This window comes from Triturus cristatus, chromosome 2_1, assembly GCF_964204655.1.
Source record: "Triturus cristatus chromosome 2_1, aTriCri1.1, whole genome shotgun sequence".
NCBI classification, from domain to species: Eukaryota; Metazoa; Chordata; class Amphibia; order Caudata; family Salamandridae; genus Triturus; species Triturus cristatus.
Window position 1 is genome coordinate 28,130,183 of NC_140581.1, and position 21,532 is coordinate 28,151,714.

General features: G+C 57.0%; 1 protein-coding gene across 1 annotated transcript in view; it reads right to left on the bottom strand.

Moving 5' to 3' along the window:
* MSMP (microseminoprotein, prostate associated) overlaps positions 1–21,532 on the bottom strand; it is an 88,447-nt gene that overhangs the window by 24,130 nt on the left and 42,785 nt on the right. The window contains exon 2 of the mRNA XM_085640661.1: positions 12,655–12,763. Within this exon, the coding sequence (XP_085496787.1) occupies positions 12,655–12,763 (109 nt within the window). The remainder of the gene's footprint in view (positions 1–12,654; positions 12,764–21,532) is intronic.

Sequence of the window (21,532 nt, forward strand, 5' to 3'; positions counted from 1 at the left end):
GCTCCTTTGCGATCACTAGCCCGTTGGCTAGCAGGTCCCCACGAAGGCAACTCCTTTTCTGCTTGGGCTTTCCGGGTTGCTCCAGATGTGCCCTGACTTACCTTTGCTGGGTGAGTCCCTCAGACCTTGATGGTCTGCACCGCAGTCCTTTCTCTGAATTCCAGTGACTTGCCGTTGTCAAGGCTTGTTGGGTCCATTGTGGTCGATGACACCACAGCACTCGACAGACTTTGTGGGACAGCTCGAATCCGGCCCGTGGACTTCGTCAACGCCTCCTGGACCTCGTGGCTGAAGAGTCAAGACACCCATCAACTCACCTGAAGCACCCGACATCTGTGGGCATTGGTCCATCCTGCCCTCGGTCACTGGCTAATGACCCAGACTCTGTCCTCTCTGCTTTCACGTTCCTTACATCCTAGATCCAGGCTTGGATCTCTTCGGACACTTCTCCTCTTCACGGCAGCAGCAGTTCTTTGCAGGCTTCCATTGAAATCGACGACACGACCCGACACCAAAAGACACCTATGCACCCGGCTTCCCTGGGTGAGGTAACTCGAGTACTCCGGTGCTCCCGTGGGTGCTGGTCCTAGAACTTCTTAAGTCCAAAAGGTTTGGTCCTGAAACGATTAGAAGTGTCCCTAATCTTTAAATTTCCAACCGCGACATTGCTCATAGAAGATAACAGGAACCCGCGGTTGTTTTCTCACACTGTATACAGTCCCCATGGGTCCCCTGTGTCACTACCTTGGATGGTTCCTTGGGGTCCCAACGATTCTACAGGCTATAGGCCTAGTGTCTATTCCAGTCATGGTTCTTATACCACTTTTTTGGTATATGGTTTGGTACGCCCCTAGGGCCCAAACGTGTATTTGTGCTATTACTGATGATTGCTATCTTGTAACTTAAGTACTTCAAACTCCAGTCTCATAAAGAGACTAGAGGGGTGTGTGTTAACCTAAATACATATATTTTAAATATATACCTGGTGTGGTTGTCCTTTCATTTGATCGTTGAAGAGATTATAGACTGGTAAATCTAACTACTTTACATTCCTTCAAGACTTAGCCTGAAGGCTGCTCTCCATAGCTACCACTAGGATGGCTTTCAATAAAGGTTGTTTTTAACCTATCACCATAAGGGGTTGTTTGGACTGATACAAGGTGCCCACTAGAACTAGTGATCAGCAGATATCAGGCCAACTTCTCACAGTAGGGGAGCCTCCACCATCAGGTTGGGGTCATTAGTAAAAATGAGATTGAGTATGTGGCCGGCAGCATGAGTGGGGGCCGTGACGCGTTGTGTAAGGTTGAGTCCGCTCAACGTATCTGCAAGTTGGTTGGCTTTCGTGCATATGTCACTGTCCATATGGACGTTAAAGTCCCCTAGAATAGTAATGCTACCGTATTTTAAAGAGAGGACTGCTGCTACAACACAGAAATCTGCTAGATTCCAGGCCGAAGTTTCAGGAGGTCTGTTGGAAGGCGTCCCCCGGGGAGGCTGCAGAATACTTTCCTAACCACCCGGAGGCTCACCTTGCCCAGAGTTAGGCCGAGCAAGAGCGGGGAGGCCCTTCCTGGAAGGGTCTCGTATCTAGGATCGCACACGCTGCACGTACCCTTTTCGGATAGAGGGACACCACTCAGGAATTCTTTGCAAGACAAGAGACTTTATCGTTAGTTGTCGGGGATCTTTATGATCCGGAAGGCAGGTGCAAAATTAGTGCCACAAGCGGCAGCGATCTCGTCATGAGGGGTAGGGGGTAGCGGGACAGTCTCTGAATCAGTGTCTCTGCGGAGTATCCGGCGCACAGCTCTCAATCCTCGAGCTGAGGGGATGTTGCTTCTCTTGGCAATCTCTGCCGTTTCTCTTGGAGGAGCGGGCCGCGAGTCACTCAGCAGGCACCGGAGGTTCGTAGTTCGGGGAGCCGCGACGGCGTCAGCAGGGCTCAGATGGTTCAGAGTTCGGGGAGCCACGACAGCGTCAGCAGGGCTCAGATGGTTCAGAGTTCGGGGAGCCGCGACAGCGTCAGCAGGGCTCAGATGGTTCAGAGTTCGGGGAGCCGCGACAGCGTCAGCAGGGCTCAGATGGTTCAGAGTTCGGGGAGTCGCGACAGCGTCAGCAGGGCTCAGATGGTTCAGGGTTCTTCGGTGCGGGGAGCGATCGAGCCGCGACAAGGTCAGCAGGCTCTCGTCAGTCCAGGTCTTCTCTGCTCCCCGTCCCTTCAGCACCCCTTGTTATACTCCCCCTCCTCTTTGAAGTCCGGAGTCCTCGCGGAGCGGGGTCTGGTGCCTGGGGGCGGTGTGTCGGGGTTTCCTGTCGCTCGGCCCTTTGATCTGTTCAGGTGGGTCCGGGAGGGACTCCAGACACCCCGTAGACGAGGCGCCCGCTCACCGGGGGCCTGGTGGTCGATCGAAACCTCCCTCGGGGAAGAGACCAGAGGTGTGACTGGGTCGGCGCCTCTCGGTCTGGCTTGGGGGGTTCCTCTCTCCCTCAGCCGGGCATGCGTGTAGGGGATCTGGCCGGCCCTCGGGATGTTGGGCCACGGGGGCCGGAAGTCTGTGACATCGAGGTTCAGCGTGGTTGCAGTGTAGCTTGCTGGTCGGGAGGGTCCACGCCGCGAGGCCGGACTCACATGTGCCCCCCCAGCTGAAAGGCGGGGAGAACTACCCATCCACTTGGGGGTTCTCCTCGCTGAAGCGGAAGAATCGGGACAGGCCGTCCGCGTTGGCGTCGTCCGTCCCGGGGCGATGTTCCACAGTGAAATCCATCCCTTGGAGGGAGATGGACCAGCGTAGCAACTTGGGGTTTTCTCCTCGCATCTGCATCAACCACCGCAGGGGTCGGTGATCTGTTTGTACTCGGAAGTGTGTTCCGAACAGGTAGGGCCGTAGCTTTTTGAGGGCCCAGACCACTGCGAAGGTCTCTCTTTCAATTGTGCTCCACCGCTGTTCTCGGGGCAGCATCCTTCGGCTGATGAAGGCTATGGGCTGATCTATGCCCTTGTCGTCGTACTGTGAGAGGACTGCCCCGATGCCGTGTTCCGAGGCGTCCGTCTGGACCACAAACTCCTGGGCGTAGTCAGGGGCTTTAAGCACCGGAGCCGTACACATAGCTGCTTTTAGGGCGTCAAACGCTTTCTGGCAGGGGGGAGTCCATTGTACTCTCTTGGGGAGTCTTTTGGAGGTTAGATCTGTGAGGGGGCCTGCGATGCTGCCATAGTTCTTAATAAACCTCCGGTAGTAACCGGTGAGGCCCAGGAAGGCCCGGACTTCTGTTTGGGTCGTGGGGGGTTCCCAGGACAAGATGGCGTTGATCTTTGGCTGGAGGGGGGCGACCTGCCCGCTTCCCACCTGGTGTCCCAGATAGGTTACGGAGCCGTGCCCAATTTGACATTTGCTGGCTTTGATGGTGAGGCCGGCCCGGCGCAGGGCCAACAGGACTTGTCGGAGGTGCTGGAGGTGCTCGGTCCATTGGGAGCTGAATACCGCTATATCGTCGAGGTATGCTGCGCTGAACCCCTCTAGTCCGGACAGGACCCTGTTCACCAGCCGCTGAAAGGTGGCCGGGGCATTCTTCATTCCAAACGGCATCACCCTAAAGCGGTAGTGCCCATCCGGGGTGGAGAAGGCGGAGCGCTCCTTGGCTCCCTCGTGAGGGCAATCTGCCAGTATCCACACGTTAGGTTGAAGGTGCTGAGGTAGCGAGCGGCCCCGAGGCGGTCAATGAGCTCGTCTGCGCGGGGGATAGGGTGAGCGTCCGCTCGGGTGACCGCATTGAGTCCTCGGTAGTCCACACAGAATCTCAGCTCGGGGGCGACACCAGGGGCCGCCGCTTTCGGAACCAGGACTATCGGGCTGGCCCAGGGGCTGTCGGAGGGTGCAATCACCCCGAGAGCCAGCATCTTCGCTACCTCGGTCTGGATGCAGGTTCGGACCCGATCAGGGACCCGGTAGGCCCGGTGTCTCACTGGCGGGCTGTCGCCGGTGTTCACGTCGTGGACACACCAGTTGGTGACCCCAGGGATCAGGGAGAAGAGGTCTGCGAACTGCCTTAGTAGCTGGCGGCAGTCGTCGGACTGTGGGGCTGTGAGGGCGGTTGATAGTCTCACCCCCTCCACGGAACCATCGGTCTCTTTCGCCCCCAGGGGGTCTGGAAGGGGCTCGGTGTCTTCTTCGGCCCCATCGTCGGTGGCCAGGAGTAAACTCAACTCTGTCCTTACAAAGTGGGGTTTGAGGCGGTTTACGTGGAGAACCCGGAGGGGGTTCCGCGGGGACTGCACATCGATGAGATAGGTGACTTGGCTCTTCCGCTCGATCACCTTGAAGGGTCCAGTCCACTTATCCTGGAGGGCGCAGGGTTTCACCGGGGCCATGACCCAGACTTGTTGGCCCGGCTGAAACTCGACCAGCGTAGCATTCTGGTCATACCAGCGCTTCATCTCTTCTTGGCTAGCCTGGAGGTTCGCCTCTGCGAGTTCTATGAATTTCCGGGTCTGGTTGCGGAGTGCCAAGATGTATCGGAACACATCCGGGGGGGTCCCCCGGGGAGTCGTCTCCCAACCCTCCTTGACCAGGCTCAGGGGTCCCCGGACGGGGTGTCCATATAGCAGTTCGAATGGGCTGAACCCCAGGGATTTTTGTGGAACCTCCCGGTAGGCGAACAGGAGGCAGGGGAGGAGGACGTCCCACCTCCGGCGTAGAGGTTCTTCGAGGCCCATGATCATTCCTTTCAGTGTCCTGTTAAAGCGCTCGACTAGGCCGTTCCCTTGGGGGTGGTACGGGGTGGTGAACTTGTATGATACTCCGCACTGCTGCCAGAGGGACCTCATGTATCGGGAGATAAAGTTCGTACCCCGATCACTCACGACTTCGCGGGGGAAGCCCACGCGGGAGAAGATCCCCATCAAGGCCCGGCCCACCACGGGGGCCGTCACGGTGCGGAGGGGGATGGCTTCGGGGGTAGCGGGTGGCATGGTCCACCAGGACGAGGATGAACCGGTGGCCCTGGGCGGTCTTGGGGTCCAGCGGTCCCACGATGTCGATGCCTACCCGCTCAAAAGGAGTACTGACGACGGGGAAGGGTTGTAGTGGAGCCTTGCGCTTCCCCCCACTCTTTCCGCTGGCTTGGCACGTGAGGCAGGACTTGCAGTGGGCCTCCACATTCGCTCGCATCTTGGGCCAATAGAAGTGGGTGACGAGTCGCTGGTAGGTCTTATCTTGACCCAAGTGTCCGGCCAGGGGTACATCATGGGCCAGGCCCAGGAGGAGACTTCGGAAGCGCCGGGGTACCACCAGTACTCGGGCCGATCCCAATTCGGCCGACTTCTGTTCGCTGTACAGGAGGCTGTTTTTCCAGTATACCCAGTGGGTGCCGGTCCGGTCGCCTGCTGCTTGGGCCTCGGCCTGTTGTCGGGGTCCAATGAGGGAAGGGCAGGTGGATTGTTCTTGACAGAATTCTACTGGGGAGGGACCTCCTTCGCTGCGCCACTGGGCCAATTCCGGCAGGTCCCCGAGCTCGGTCAGGGGTTCGGGGTAGGAAGGCACGGACCCCTCGTCGGGAACGGTCGCTTCTTCCGGCAGGGGGGCGTTGGCCTCGGGTGGTGCATCCGGGACCTCGGGGATGGTGGCGGTGCTCCGTGGCATGGCCTCCCCCCCCCTCGGAGAAAGGCACTCGGAGAGTCATCGAGCGAGTGGTGGCGCATACCCATTCGGGTAGGCCCATCATCTCGAGATGGGCCCTTCGTTCTACTTGTCCCCACGGGGAATTCTCAAGATCGTTGCCCAGGAGGCAGTCCACGGGCTGGGAGGTTCGGACCGCCACTTTTAACTTGCCAGTGACTCCTCCCCATTCGAAGGGAACCAGGGCCATCCGGCAGAGGCTCTCGGAAGTGTCTGATGAAATGACGGGACAAAAAGCACCGGGCAGGATCTGGTCTTCGGAGACCAGGTGATAATGGACCGCCGTGACACTTGCCCCCGTGTCCCGGAGGCCCTCGACGCGGTGACCGTTGACCGTCACCTGCTGTCGGTACTTCTTCGTGTTGGCTGGTAGGGACGTTCCGGGGACCATCTCCCGGTCCCCTAGGGAGACCAAGGCCATGGCGGCGGGTTCCCATTCTTCGGAGTCTTCCATCTCTTCCCCCAGGGCTACGGAGGCCATTTGCCGAGCCGGTGGGGTGGTTGTGGCGGTTCGCTGGTACATGGGACATTGAGGGTCGCTGGCGTAGTGTCCGGTCTGTTGGCAGCGGAAACAGGTGATCCTCACTCGGGGCCCCGGCCTCCCTGGTGGCCCGGTGCTGGCCGGAGGTGGAGCTGGAAAGGGCGGAGGTTGTCCTCTGGGGGGGCTGAGCGGGGATCCCCCCGGGAGTTCCCTGGGCCGGCCTTGATTCCCTCCGCCCCTCTGGCGGGGGGGTCCCTGACTGTGGCGACCGTAGTCTCCCACGGGACCCCGGGAGGCCCAGGTGTTTACCCACCGGTCAGCTTCGACGGCCAGTTTTCGAGGGTCGGTGAGTTTGCTGTCCAGAAGGTGCTGGCGCAGTTCTACAAAGCAATTAGCGGACAAGTGTTCCCATGCGATTAGGTCGAACAGCTCCTCAAAGGTGGAGACCTTGCTGCCCTTGATCCACCCGTCCAAGGCCCGGCTGTAAAAGTTCACGTACTCCACCCAGGTGGTACCGGGTATCTTCTTGCAGTCTCTAAACCGTTGTCGGTACATTTCAGGGGTGAGCCCATATCTGGCTACTAGGGCCTCTTTCATGTGACTGTAGGAGTTCATCACCGTGGAGGGCAGGTCCAGCATGGTATCTCTCCCCTCGCTCAGGAACCGGCCCCACAGCCCAGCCCCCCAGTCTTTCTGCGGGACTCGGTGGGAGGTCATGGCGACTTCGTAGGCTTTGAACCACTGCTGGATGTCGTCGTTCTTATAGTATTCCTTCACCACATCTTTGGGGATGTGGACCTTTGGTTCCACGGTGGAGGAGATGGGTTGGGTTCCCGAGGGTCTGGCCTCCGCATTCTTAGCCTTGAGCTCGATCTCTTTCAGGCCACGTTCGTGCTCCAGTTGGAGTTTTCTTTCTTCGTGTTCTCTTTGTCGTTTCTTTTCCTCAAGTTCTCCTTGTAGGCGTAACTGTTCTACCGCCAGCTTCTTTTCGGCCAGTTTTAGTTCTCCTTCGATTTTTAATTTTGCTAGTTCTAGTTCGTGGTTGCGACCTCTTTCTCGGTCCGCTAGTTCCTCTGGGGATAGGCCCCCCTCGGGGGCGCCGTTCTTCCCCGGGGTGCTTCGTGGTTCGTTAGGCAGCTCTCCTTCTGTTTGTGTCCGGGGAGTTCCCACCTCGACCCAGGTTTTTAATGCTCCCTGGAAGTCCTCTTTCGTGCTTAGTCCGGTGGTAGCGATTCCAAGGTCTTTGCAAAATTGTTTCAGTTCTCGGTGCGTATAAGATTCCAGCTGGTCCTCTCGGAATGTCGTGCTCGGGTTGGTGCCTGCGGCACCTAGGGAGGTTTCTCCTTCCATTTCTTCCTGGTAGTGCGTTAGCTGTCCACCGCACGATCTCTAGGTGTTGGCTCGGATCCCGTCGCCTGCCACCAAATGTTGGAAGGCGTCCCCCGGGGAGGCTGCAGAATACTTTCCTAACCACCCGGAGGCTCACCTTGCCCAGAGTTAGGCCGAGCAAGAGCGGGGAGGCCCTTCCTGGAAGGGTCTCGTATCTAGGATCGCACACGCTGCACGTACCCTTTTCGGATAGAGGGACACCACACAGGAATTCTTTGCAAGACAAGAGACTTTATCGTTAGTTGTCGGGGATCTTTATGATCCGGAAGGCAGGTGCAAAATTAGTGCCACAAGCGGCAGCGATCTCGTGATGAGGGGTAGGGGGTAGCGGGACAGTCTCAGAATCAGTGTCTCTGTGGAGTATCCGGCGCACAGCTCTCAATCCTCGAGCTGAGGGGATGTTGCTTCTCTTGGCAATCTCTGCCGTTTCTCTTGGAGGAGCAGGCCGCGAGTCACTCAGCAGGCACCGGAGCTTCGTAGTTCGGGGAGCCGCGACGGCGTCAGCAGGGCTCAGAGTTTGGGGAGCCGCGACAGCGTCAGCAGGGCTCAGATGGTTCAGAGTTCGGGGAGCCGCGACAGCGTCAGCAGGGCTCAGATGGTTCAGGGTTCTTCGGTGCGGGGAGCGATCGAGCCGCGACCAGGTCAGCAGGCTCTCGTCAGTCCAGGTCTTCTCTGCTCCCCGTCCCTTCAGCACCCCTTGTTATACTCCCCCTCCTCTTTGAAGTCCGGAGTCCTCGCGGAGAGGGGTCTGGTGCCTGGGGGCGGTGTGTCGGGGTTTCCTGTCGCTCGCCCCTTTGATCTGTTCAGGTGGGTCCGGGAGGGACTCCAGACACCCCGTAGGCGAGGCGCCTACGGGGTGGTCGATCGAAACCTCCCTCGGGGAAGAGATCAGAGGTGTGACTGGGTCGGCGCCTCTCGGTCTGGCTTGGGGGGTTCCTCTCTCCCTCGGCCGGGCATGCGTGTAGGGGATCTGGCCGGCCCTCGGGATGTTAGGCCACGGGGGCCGGAAGTCTGTGACATCGAGGTTCGGCGTGGTTGCAGGGTAGCTTGCTGGTCGGGAGGGCCCACGCCGCGAGGCCGGTCTCACAAGGTCCATATACTAGGATCCCGGCCACTGAGACAGTGCAAGCCATTTTTACGCAGAAAGACATGGCCTCCAAGATCCCTATATGTTCGATCTTCCTACAGGAGATTTCCCAGCCCTCCCTTAGAATAAAAGCTACCCCACCACCGGTCTTGTTGCCACCTCTATTGACACAGCCTAACGCCCTGTTTCTTCAGCCTAACGCTCTGTTTCTTCACAATAACACTCTTTTTCTTCAGCCGAATACCCTGTTTCTTCACCCTACTGCCCTCTTTATTCACCCGTGTTCCCTGTTTTTTCACCCAAGGCCCTGTTTCTTCACCCCAACGCCCTGTTTTTTCACCCAAGGCCCTGTTTCTTCACCCTAACGCCCTGTTTTTTCACCCAAGGCCCTGTTTCTTCAGCCTAAGGCCCTGTTTCTTCAGCCTAACTCCCTGTTTTTTCACCCTAAGGCCCTGTTTCTTCGCCCTAAGGCCCTTTCTTCACCCTAAGGCCCTGTTTCTTCACCCTAAGGCCCTATTTCTTCACCTAACTCCCTGTTGCTTCACCCTAAGGCCCTGTTTCTTCAGCATAACTCCCTGTTTCTTCAGCCTAAAGCCCTGTTACTTCACGCTAACGCCCTGTTACTTCACCCTAAGGCCCTGTTACTTCACCCTAACTCCCTGTGTCTTCACACCCTAACGCCCTGTTACTTCACCCTAAAGCCCTGTTTCTTCAGCATAACGCCCCGTTTCTTCACCCTAAGGCCCTGTTTCTTCACCCTAAAGCCCTGTTTTGTCGCCCTAATGCCCTGGTACAGCACCTGAAGGCCCTGTTTCTTCACCCTAAGGCCTGTTTCTTCACCTAACTCCCTGTTTTTTCACCCTAAGGCCCCGTTTCTTCACCTAACTCCCTGTTTCTTCACCTAACTCCCTGTTGCTTCACCCTATGGCCCTGTTGCTTCACACGAAGGCACTGTTTCTTCAGCATAACTCCTTGTTTCTTCACCCTAAGGCCCTGGTACTTCACCCTAAGGCCCTGGTATTTCACTCTAACGCCCTGCTTCTTCACCCTAAGGCCCGGTTTCTTCAGCCTAACGCCCTGTTTCTTTGCCCTAAGGCCCTGTGTCTTTGCCCTAAGGCCCTGGTATTTCACTCTAAGGCCCTGTTTCTTCACCCTAAGGCCCTGTTTCTTCAGCCTAACGCCCTGTTTCTTTGCCCTAAGGCCCTGTTTCTTTGCCCTAAGGCCCTGTTTCTTCACCCTAAGGCCCTGTTTCTTCACCTCAAGACCCTGTTTCTTCGCCCTAAGGCCCTGTTTCTTCACGCTAAGGCCCTGTTTCTTCACCTAACTCCCTGTTACTTCACCCTAAGACCCTGTTTCTTCACCCTGAGGCCCTGTTTCTTCAGCATAACTCCCTCTTTCTTCACCTCAAGACCCTGTTTCTTCGCCCTAAGGCCCTGTTTCTTCACGCTAAGGCCCTGTTTCTTCACCTAACTCCCTGTTACTTCACCCTAAGACCCTGTTTTTTCACCCTAGGGCCCTGTTTTTTCACCTAACTCCCTGTTTTTTCACCCTAACTCCGTGTTTCTTCACCTAACTCCGTGTTTCTTCACCTAACTCCCTGTTTCTTCTCATAACTCCCTGTTGATTCACCCTAAGGCCCTCTTTATTCACCCAGAGGCCCTGTTTCTTAACCCTAAGGCCTTGTTTCTTCACCCTAAGGCCCTGGTACTTCACCCTATGACCCTATTTCTTCACCCTAAGGCCCTGGTACTTCACCCTAAGGCCCTGGTACTTCACCCTAAGGCCCTGTTTCTTCACCCTAATGCCCTGTTTCTTCACCCTAAGGCCCTGTTTCTTCACCCTAAGGCCCTGTTTCTTCAGCCTTATTCCCTGTTTCTTCACCCTAAAGGCCCTGTTTCTTCACCCTAAGGCCCTGTTACTTCACCCTAACTCCCTGTTTCTTCACCCTAGCGCCCTGTTACTTCACCCTAATTCCCTGTTTCTTCACCCTAACGCCCTGTTTCTTCACCCTAATGCCCTGTTGCTTCACAATCACGTTCTTTTTCTTCAGCCTAATACCCTGTTTCTTCACACTACTGCCCTCTTCGTTCACCCTAATACCCTGTTTCTTCACCTAACGCCATTTTTCATCACCATAACTCCCGGTTTCTTCATTCTAATGCCCTATTTATCACCCTAAAGCCCCCTTACTCACCCTAATGCCCTGTTCTTCACCATAAAGCTCAATTTCTTACCCTAGTTCTCTGTTTGTTGCCCCTAGAGCTAAGCTTTATCGGCCCCCTCTTTAACGCTGGTTTGTTGCACTTAAGTGATCGCTCGCCCCTCACTATGAACAGCTCCTCGTCTCTTGATTTTCCTCTGTGTGACGCGGTCACCTCTGTGTGACGCTGTCACCTCTGTGTGAAGCGGTCCCCTCTGTGTGACGTGGTCCCCTCTGTGTGACGAGGTCCCCTCTTTGTGACGCAGTCCCGTCTTACGCGGTCACCTCTGTGTGATGCCGGTCACCTCTGTGTGACACGGTCCCCACTCTGTGACGCGGTCACCTCTGTATGACGGGGTCCCCTCTGTGTGGCGCTGTCACCTCTGTGTGACGCGGTCCCCTCTGTGTGACGCGGTCACCTCTGTGTGGCGCTGTCACCTCTGTGTGGCGCGGTCCCCTCTGTGTGACGCGGTCAACTCTGTGTGGCACTGTCACCTCTGTGTGACGCGGTTACCTCTGTGTGACGCGGTCACCTCTGTGTGATGCGGTCCCCAATGTGTGATGCGGTCACCTCTGTGTGACGCGGTTACCTCTGTGTGACGCGGTCACCTCTGTGTGATGCGGTCCCCTCTGTGTGATGCGGTCACCTCTATGTGGCGCTGTCACCTATGTGTGACGTGGTCACCGCCGTGTGACGCGGTCCCCTCTGTGTGCCGCTGTCACCTCTGTGTGGCGCTGTCACCTCTGTGTGACGCGGTTACTTCGGTGTGACACGGTTACCTCTGTGTGACGCGGTCACCTCTGTGTGACGTGGTCCCCTTTGTGTGATGCGGTCACCTCTGTGTGCCGCTGTCACCTCTGTGTGGCGCTGTCACCTCTGTGTGATGCGGTCCCCTCTGTGTGATGCGGTCACCTCTGTGTGGCACTGTCACCTCTGTGTGGCGCGGTTACCTCCGTGTGACGCAGTCCCCTCTGTGTGACATGGTTACCTCTGTGTGACATGGTTACCTCTGTGTGACGCGGTCACCTTTGTGTGACGTGGTCCCCTCTGTGTGACGCGGTCACCTCTGTGTGACGTGGTCCCCTCTGTGTGATGCGGTCACCTCTGTGTGGCGCTGTCACCTCTGTGTGGCGCGGTCACCTTCGTGTGACGCAGTCCCCTCTGTGTGCCGCTGTCACCTCTGTGTGGCGCTGTCACCTCTGTGTGGCGCGGTCACCTCTGTTTGGCGCTGTCACCTCTGTGTGATACGGTCCCTCTGTGTGAGGCGAGCACCTCTGTGTGCCGCTGTCACCTCTGTGTGGCGCTGTCACCTCTGTGTGGCGCTGTCACCTCTGTGTGACACGGTCACCTCTGTGTGGCGCTGTCACCTCTGTGTGATGCGGTCACCTCTGTGTGATGCGTTCCCCTCTGTGTGATGCGGTCACCTCTATGTGGCGCTGCCACCTCTGTGTGACGCGGTCCCCTCTGTGTGACGCGGTCACCTCTGTGTGCCTCCATCACACTCCCTGTGCATGTGATGCATTCCTGGCTCTCCCTCACGCCCTCCCTGTGCTCTTGGCCTCCCTTTGCATTTTGGTGGTCATCATGTACTTCACCCTCATAACAGCTCGTGCTCCCCTCTGTGCCACTCTCTTCTCCTGTCTCTTGTCCCTCCCCCTGTGCTGTCTAATCTTTCATGCCCTGCAGCGCCTGGATACCCTCAGGGGTGATGAGCTGCGCTACACAAATCCAGATTGATTGAAGGTTGATGTTTTCTTCTCTAATAGTGACCCCAACCCCACTGTCTCCTCCCCTCCTGAGGATAATCAGGTCACTTACATTTCACAGCATCCCACGCCGATGGGGTACAGGCAGGTACAGAGCATGCAGTCAGAGCTTAGCCACGACTCCCCCAAAGTGAACTCCTTTCCGTCGTAGTCACAGGGCACTGCAAAGACAAAGGAGGCGTTAGACAGTGCACACTCACAAGTGCACACTAACAGGGCACTGCCAGGACAAAGGGGGTGATAGACAGTGCACACTCACAAGTGCACACTAACAGGGCACTGCCAGGACAAAGGAGGTGATAGACAGTGCACACTCACAAGTGCACACTAACAGGGCACTGCCAGGACAAAGGAGGTGATAGACAGTGCACACTCACAAGTGCACATCACAGAGCACTGCAAGGACAAAGGAGGCGTTAGACAGTGCACACTCACAATTGCACTGTAAGTACAAAGGAGGTGATAGACAGTGCACACTCATAAGGGCAAACTTACAAGTGCACATCACAGGGCAGTGCAAGGACAAAGGAGCCGTTGGACACTGCACACTCACAAGTGCACTTCAAAGACAAAACAGGTGATAGACAGTGCACACTCACAAGTGCACTGTCATGGCACTGCAAGGACAAAGGAGGCATTAGAAAGTGCACACTCACAAGTGCACATCGCAGGGCACTGCAAGGACAAAGGAGGTGTTAGACAGTGCACACTCACAAGTGCACACTCAGAAGTGTACATCACAGGCAACTGCAAGGACAAAGGAGCCATTAGAAAGTGAAAACTCACAAGTGCACACTCACAGGGCACTGCAAGGACAAAGGAGGCATTAGAAAGTGCACACTCACAAGTGCACGCTCAAGTGCAAATCACAGGGCACTGCAAGGACAAAGGAGCTGTAAGAAAGTGTAAACTCACAAGTGCACACTCACAGGGCACTGCAAGGACAAAGGAGGCATTAAAAAGTGCAAACTCACAAGTGCACATCACAGGGCACTGCAAGGACAAAGGAGGTGATAGACAGTGCCCACTCACAAGTGCACACTCACAAGTGCACTGCAAAGACAAAGGAGGTGATAGAAAGTACACACTCACAAGTGCACACTCAAAAGTGCACATCACAGGGCACTGTAAAGACAAAGGAGGTGATAGACAGTGCACGCTCACAAGTGCACACTCACAAGTGCACTGCAAGGACAAAGGAGCCGTTAGAGAGTGCAGGCTTACAAGTGCAATCTCACAAGTGCACATTGCCGGGCACCGCAAGGACAAAGGAGGCGTTAGACAGTGCACCTCACAACTGCACACTCACAAGTGCACACTCACAAGGGCACATCACAGGGCACTGCAAGGACAAAGGAGACGTTAGACAGTGCACACTCACAAGTGCACTGCAAGGACAAAGGAGGTGATAGACAGTACACACACACAAGTACAAACTCACAAGTGCACATAAAAGGGCACTGCAAGGACAAAGGAGCCGTTAGACAGTGTACACTCACAACTGTACACTCACAAGTGCACTGCATGGACAAAACAGGTGATAGACAGTGCACACTCACAAGTGCACACTCACAAGTGAACACTCACAAGTGCACTGTCATGGCACTGCAAGGACAAAGGAGGCATTAGAAAGTGCACACTCACAAGTGCACATCACAGGGCACTGCAAGGACAAAGGAGGCGTTAGACAGTGAAAACTCACAAGTGCAAACTCACAAGTGCACATCGCAGGCCACTGCAAGGACAAAGGAGCCATTAGAAAGTGCAAACTCACAAGTGCACACTCACAGGGCAGTGCAAGTACAAAGGAGGCATTAGAAAGTCCACACTCACAAGTGCACAACACAGGGCACTGTGAGGACAAAGGAGGCATTAGAAAGTGCACAGTTACAAGTGCACACTCACAGGGCAATGCAAGGTCAAAGGAGCCGTTAGAAAGTGCACACTCACAAGTGCACATCACAGGGCACTATAAGGACAAAGGAGGCGTAAGGCAATACACACTCACAAGTGCACATCTCAAGGCAGTGAAAGGACAAAGGAGCCATTAGAAAGTGCACCCTCACAAGTGCACACTCACAGGGCACTGCAAGGAAAAAGGAGCTGTTATAAAGTGCACACTTCCAAGTGTACACTCACAAGTGCACATCACAGGGCACTGGAAGAACAAAGGCGGCATTAGACAGTGCACACTCACGAGTGCACACTCACAACTGCACTGTCACACGGCACTGCAAGGAAAAAGGAGGTGTTAAAAAGTGCACACTCACAAGTGCATAATCACAAGTGCACATCACAGGGCACTGCAAGGACAAAGGAGGTGATAGACAGTGCACACTCACAAGTGTACTGCAAGGACAAAGGAGGTGATAGACAGTGCACACTCACAACTGCACACTCACAAGTGCACTGTCACAGGGTACTACAAAGCCAAAGGAGGCATTAGAAAGTGCACACTCACAAGTGCATAATCACAAGTGTACAGCACAGGGCACTGCAAGGACAAAGGAGCCGTTAGAAAGTGCACACTCACAAGTGCACATCACAGGGTACTACAAGGACAAAGCAGCTGTTAAAAAGTGCACACTCGCAAATGCACATCTCAGGGCACTGCAAGGACAAAGGAGCCATTAGAAAGTGCACACTCACAAGTGCACACTCACAGGGCACTGCAAGGACAAAGGAGCCGTTAGAAAGTGCACACTCACAAGTGCACATCACAGGGCACTATAAAGATCAAGGAGGCGTTAGACAATGTACACTCACAAGTGCACATCTCAGTGCACTGCAAGGACAAAGGATGTGTTAGACAGTGCACACACAAAAGAACACTCATAAATGCACAAGTACAAAGGAGGCGATAGACAGTGGACACTCACAAGTGCACACTCGCAATTGCACAATCACAAGGCACTGGAAGGATAAAGGAGGCATTATAAAGTGCACACTCACAAGTGCACAGTCAAAAGGCACTAGAAGGACAAAGGAGTCATTAGAAAGTGCACACTCACAAGTGCACACTCACAAGTGCACATTACAGGGCACTACAAGGACAAGGAAGGTGTTAGAAAGTGCACACTCACAAGTGCACAGTCAAAGGGCACTGGAAGGACAAAGGATTCATCATAAAGTGCACACTCACAAGTGCACAGTCAAAAGGCACTAGAAGGACAAAGGAGTCATTAGAAAGTGCACACTCACAAGTGCACACTCACAAGTGCACATTACAGGGCACTGCAAGGATAAGGAAGGCGTTAGAAAGTGCACACTCACAAGTGCACAGTCAAAGGGCACTGGAAGGACAAAGGATTCATCATAAAGTGCACAGTCACAAGTGCGCGGTTATACGAAACGGGAAGGAGAAAGGAGGCATTAGAAAGTGCGTACTCACAAGTGCACAGTCAAAGGGCACTGCAAGGACAAAGGAGTCATTATAAAGTGCACAGTCACAAGTGCGCAGTCACAGGGCACTGTAAGGACAAAGGAGTCGTTAGAAAGTGCACACTCACAAGTGCACAATACAGGGCACTGGAAGGACAAAGGAGTTTGTTAGAAAAGGTAGACGGACCGGGAGGGCCGGCCGGGGTCAGGGGGAGAGGTCTCCGGGGAGAGCCGTCTCCAGCGATCGTACAGACAAGTAACTTCCCCCCCCACAGACAGAGATCACACACGGATAAGGTTCAGTGTTCTTTATAGGTACTTAGTTATGATACGGTAGAATGGTACAAGGAGGTCTGGACACAGGGGTCCCCTCGATTAGAGTCTCGTAAGGTAGGGAAGGGGGTAGCGGGTCAGTCTATTTACCAATCAGGTAGTTCAGATGAGATGATGACGAGCTCACAATCCTCGAGCTTGGTGTTTAGGCAGTACGGTCCGCGGCAGCGCCAGCAGGTCCCGGTAAGGATGGTTGATACAACGGGCCGCGGCAGCGCCAGCAGGTCCCCGGAAGATGTACGGTCCGCGGCAGCGCCAGCAGGCAGGACGATGGTTCACAAGAGCGGGCTACGGCAACGCCAGTAGACCGTCAGGGTTGAGTTCACTCGGTGTCTCTCGACTCCAGGATACAACTGCCTTCCTGCTCCGGAGCTGCCTTAGTTATAGGGCTGGCGCCCTTTGATGTCCGGACCCTCGCACTTGGAGGTCGGAGGGTCCGGGATGAAGGTGTCCAGACACCCAGCAGGGGGTGGAGCCAGCGCCTGGGGGCTGCTGGAGGCGATCGGCACCTGGCGGGGGGAAGAGCTCTTGACGCTTCGTTCTCCCATTGACCTGCCAAGTGGTCCGCTCACCTCCTGGGTGGATGGTGGTGCCGGGATGTCGGGCCGGCCAGGCCCGGGGTTAGGGTCGAGGTGAGGCCACGCGGCCGCGTGGTGCAGGGCCCAAGATGGCGGCTTGACCCGGCCGGGGAAGCCGGTGGGGCTGGGCCCCGTGATGAGTAGGGGTCCGAGGGCAGAGGGTCCGTCGGGAGACGGAGTACAGGGGCTTGTCACGGGGGTATGCCTGGTGGGCCGGAGCTCGGGCCCTGTCGTGCGGGGGGGAAGCAAGCCCTCTGTGTGGCCTGTCCAACATGCGTCCCCCCCAGCTGAAGGCGGGGAGAGTCACCCATCTCCTTGGGGACTCTCTTCGTCGAGGCGGAAAAAGCGGGACAGGCCATCCGCGTTGGCGTGGTCTTGGCCTGGCCGGTGCTCCACAGTGAAGTCCATTCCCTGCAGGGAAATGGACCAGCGCAAGAGTTTTGGGTTCTCCCCCCGCATCTGCATCAGCCATTGCAGGGGTCGATGGTCGGTTTGTACCCAGAAGTGGGTACCGAAGAGATAGGGTCGGAGCTTTTTGAGGGCCCACACTACTGCAAATGCCTCCCTCTCGATTGTGCTCCAACGCTGTTCTCGGGCCAGGAGACGTCGACTGATGAAGGCCACCGGCTGGTCATGACCTTCGGAGTTCAGCTGAGAGAGGACGGCCCCGATGCCGTGGTCGGAGGCGTCGGTCTGCATCACAAATTCCCGACTGTAATCGGGGGCCTGGAGCACCGGGGCGGTGCACAGGGCGGCCTTCAGCTCCTCGAAGGCCGCTTGACAATCAGGAGTCCAGTGGACCCGCTTCAGTTGATTCTTGGATGTGAGTCCCGTGAGGGACCCCACGATGCTGCCGTAGTCCTTTACGAACCGCCGGTAGTATCCGGTGAGCCCCAAGAAGGCTCGGACCTCGGTCTGGGTGACGGGGGGCTGCCAGGACTGGATGGCAGCAATCTTAAGTTGTAGTGGGGCCACCAGCCCGCTTCCCACTTGGTGCCCAAGGTAGGTCACCGACCCTTGGCCAATTTGGCACTTGCCGGCTTTAATGGTGAGGCCGGCCCGCTGGAGGGCTTGGAGGACCTCTTGGAGGTGACGGAGGTGGTCGGACCAGTGGCGGCTGTATACAGCGATATCGTCCAGGTAGGCAGCGCTGAATTCTTCGAGCCCTGCCAAGACCTGGTTCACAAGACGTTGGAATGTGGCGGGGGCATTCTTCATGCCAAAGGGCATGACCTTAAATTGATAGTGGCCATCGGGGGTGGAGAAGGCTGACCGTTCCTGAGCCCTGGGTGTGAGGCCGATCTGCCAGTAGCCCGCCGTTAGGTCGAAGATACTAAGGTAGCGGGCGGCCCCCAGCTGGTCGATCAGCTCGTCTGCTCGGGGGATGGGATGAGCGTCGGTCCGGGTGACAGCGTTCAAGCCCCGGTAGTCGACGCAGAATCTCAGTTCAGGGGCGGTGCCGGGGGCAGCGGCCTTGGGAACTAATACAACCGGACTGGCCCAGGGACTGTCCGAGGGCTCGATGACCCCGATCGTGAGCATCTTGGCCACTTCCTCCTGTATGCAGGCCCGTACCCGATCTGGTACGCGGTAGGCCCGGTGCCGGACCGGGGGACTGTCCCCGGTGTCTACGTCGTGCAAACACCAAGGAGTGACCCCGGGGGTGAGGGAGAACAGGGCAGCGAACTGCAGCAGGAGGTCCCGGCAGTCCTGGCGTTGCTCCGAAGTGAGGGCGTCGGAGAGCCGGACCCCATCCACGGAGCCGTCCTTCTCCTGAGTCTTCAAGAGATCCGGGAGGGGCTCGGAGTCTTCTTCTGTACCACTGTCGGTCGCCATCAGGAGGCTTAGTTCGGAGCGCACAAAGTGTGGTTTGAGCCGGTTGGTGTGGAGGACCCGCAGGGGGTTCCGGGTGGTCCCCATGTCGATGAGGTAAGTGACGGGGCTTTTACGCTCGACCACTTTGAAGGGCCCCGTCCACTTGTCTTGCAGGGCACATGGTTCGGTGGGGGACATCACCCATACTTGCTGCCCAGGCTCGAATTCAACGGAGGAGGCATTGTGATCATACCACCTCTTCATGTCCTCCTGACTGGCCTCGAGGTTCGCCTTGGCCATCTCCCTGAAGCGCCGGGTCTGGTTTCGTAGGGCCAGGATGTATTTGAAGACGTCGGGAGGGGTCGTTAAGGGGGCCATCTCCCAACCTTCCTTGACTAGGCTGAGGGGCCCTCGCACAGGGTGCCCGTACAGGAGTTCGAAAGGGCTAAAGCCGAGGGACTTCTGGGGGACTTCTCGGTAGGCGAAGAGGAGGCACGGGAGCAGCACATCCCACTGGCGACGGAGAGGCTCTTCCAATCCCCCAATCATCCCCTTGAGAGTGCGGTTAAAACGCTCCACTAGTCCGTTCCCTTGGGGGTGATAGGGGGTCGTGAATCTGTAGGTGACCCCGCATTGTTGCCAGAGGGACTTCATGTATTTAGATATGAAATTCGTACCTCGGTCGCTGACGACTTCTCGGGGGAAGCCTACCCTGGAGAAGATCCCCATCAGGGCCCGGCCAACCACCGGAGCTGTCACTGTCCGTAGGGGCACCGCCTCGGGGTAGCGGGTGGCATGGTCCACTAGTACCAAGATGAACCTGTGTCCTTGTGCCGTGCGGGGGTCCAGAGGCCCCACAATGTCTATCCCCACCCTCTCGAACGGGGTGGTGACCACAGGGAAGGGTTGCAGAGGGGCCTTCAGCTTCCGACCACTCTTCCCGCTGGCTTGGCACGTGGGGCAAGATCGGCAGTGGTTCAGGACGTCATTCCTCATTTTCGGCCAGAAAAAGTGGGTCACCAGGCGACTGTATGTTTTGTCCTGGCCCAGGTGTCCAGCCAGGGGGACATCGTGGGCCAGGTTGAGCAGAAAGTCTCGGAAGCGGAGCGGTACCACCAGAACTCGACCGGCCCCCAGCTCGGCGATTCTTTGCTCGCTGTAGAGCAGGTCGTTGTCCCAGTAGACCCAGTGGGTTCCGGGGGTGTCCCCTGCGTTTTGGGTATCGGCTTGTTGGCGGAGTCCCTCGAGGGAGGGACAGGTCTTTTGTTCCTGGCGGAACTGTTCTTGGGTGGGCCCCCCCTCTTGACGCCACTGAGCCAGATCCGGAAGGTCCTGGTGTTGTGCGTCTGCTTCGATAGTCGGGTCCGGGAGATCGGACTCGCCGTTGCCCTCGACGGGGGCAACCGGGGGCGGAGGTGCTGGCCATTCGGTTTCTTCTGATCGGGGGGTGGCCCGGGCGGCCATGGATCGGGTGGTTATGCAGGCCCAGTCCGGGAGGCCCAGCATCCCCAAGTGCTCTCTTCTCTCGACGGTGGCCCACGGGGAACTCTCGAGGTCATTCCCCAGGAGGCAGTCCACGGGGGCATCGTCCCGGACCGTCACCTTCAGTAGGCCGGAGACCCCTCCCCATTCAAACGGGACGCAGGCCATCTTACACATACTCTCAGAGTTATCTGCCGAGCGGACGGGGCAGAGAATGTTCGGCAGGATCTGCTCGGGCTTCACCAGATGACAGCGGACGGCCGTCACGCTGGCGCCGGTGTCACGCAAGGCCTCGGCTCTCTGTCCATTAATGGTCACCCACTGACCGTATTTTCGGGTGTTGGCGGGTAGGGGAGCCCGCGGAACCATGTCTCTTCCCCCTAGGCATGCCAGGACCATGGCGGCCGGTTCCCACCCTTGCTGGGCCGGCTCGTACTCTTCGGGTCCCTCCGATGATTGCTCTTCCCCTAGGGCAGCGGCCGCTACCTGGCGGGGCTTGGGTGTTTGATTTAGCGGGCAGTTCGGGTCATTGGCGTAGTGGCCTAGTCGCTGGCACCGGTGGCACGTGACGTTGGCTCGGTACCCAGGCCGCAACGGGGGGTTGCCCCGGCCGGCCGGAGGCGGGGTGCTGGCCACGGGTGTTGTTGGTAAGGTGTCTCTCCCTCGCCCCTGGCCCCCTCCTCCTCCCCGAGGACGGTGCTGGCCTTGGTTGCCTCTGTTCTGATCGTGGGGCCCTCTCCGGCCCACTCGGGTGCTTTCCCACCGGTCAGCTTCGGCGGCGAGCTGCCGGGGGTCGGTCAGCTTACTGTCGAGTAGGTGCTGCCGGAGCTCGACGAAACAGTTGTTTGACAGGTGCTCCCACACCATAAGGTTGAAGAGTTGTTCGTAAGTGGCGACCTGACTTCCCTTGATCCACCCTTCGAATGCCCGGCTGAAATAGTTCACGTATTCTACCCAAGTTGTACCTGGGATCCTGGTGCAATCTCTGAACCTCTGGCGGTACATCTCGGGCGTGAGGCCGTAGCGGGTGAGGAGGGCAGCCTTCATGTGGTCGTAGGACGACATCTGGTGATCGGGGAGCTGCAGCAGGGCATCGCGACCCTCGTTGATAAACCTCCCCCAAAGTCCGGCTCCCCAATCACTCCGGTCGATTCGGTGGGAGGTCATTGCGATCTCATAGGCTTTAAACCACTGTTGTATGTCGTCTTCTCGGACATATTCGCGGACAACATCCTTGGGGATGTGAACTTTTTTCTCACTTGGCCCCGGGGTGTGTGGTCGCTCAGGCACCCCCAGTTCCTTATTCTGTTTGCGCAGTTCTATTTCCGCTAGTCGGCGCTC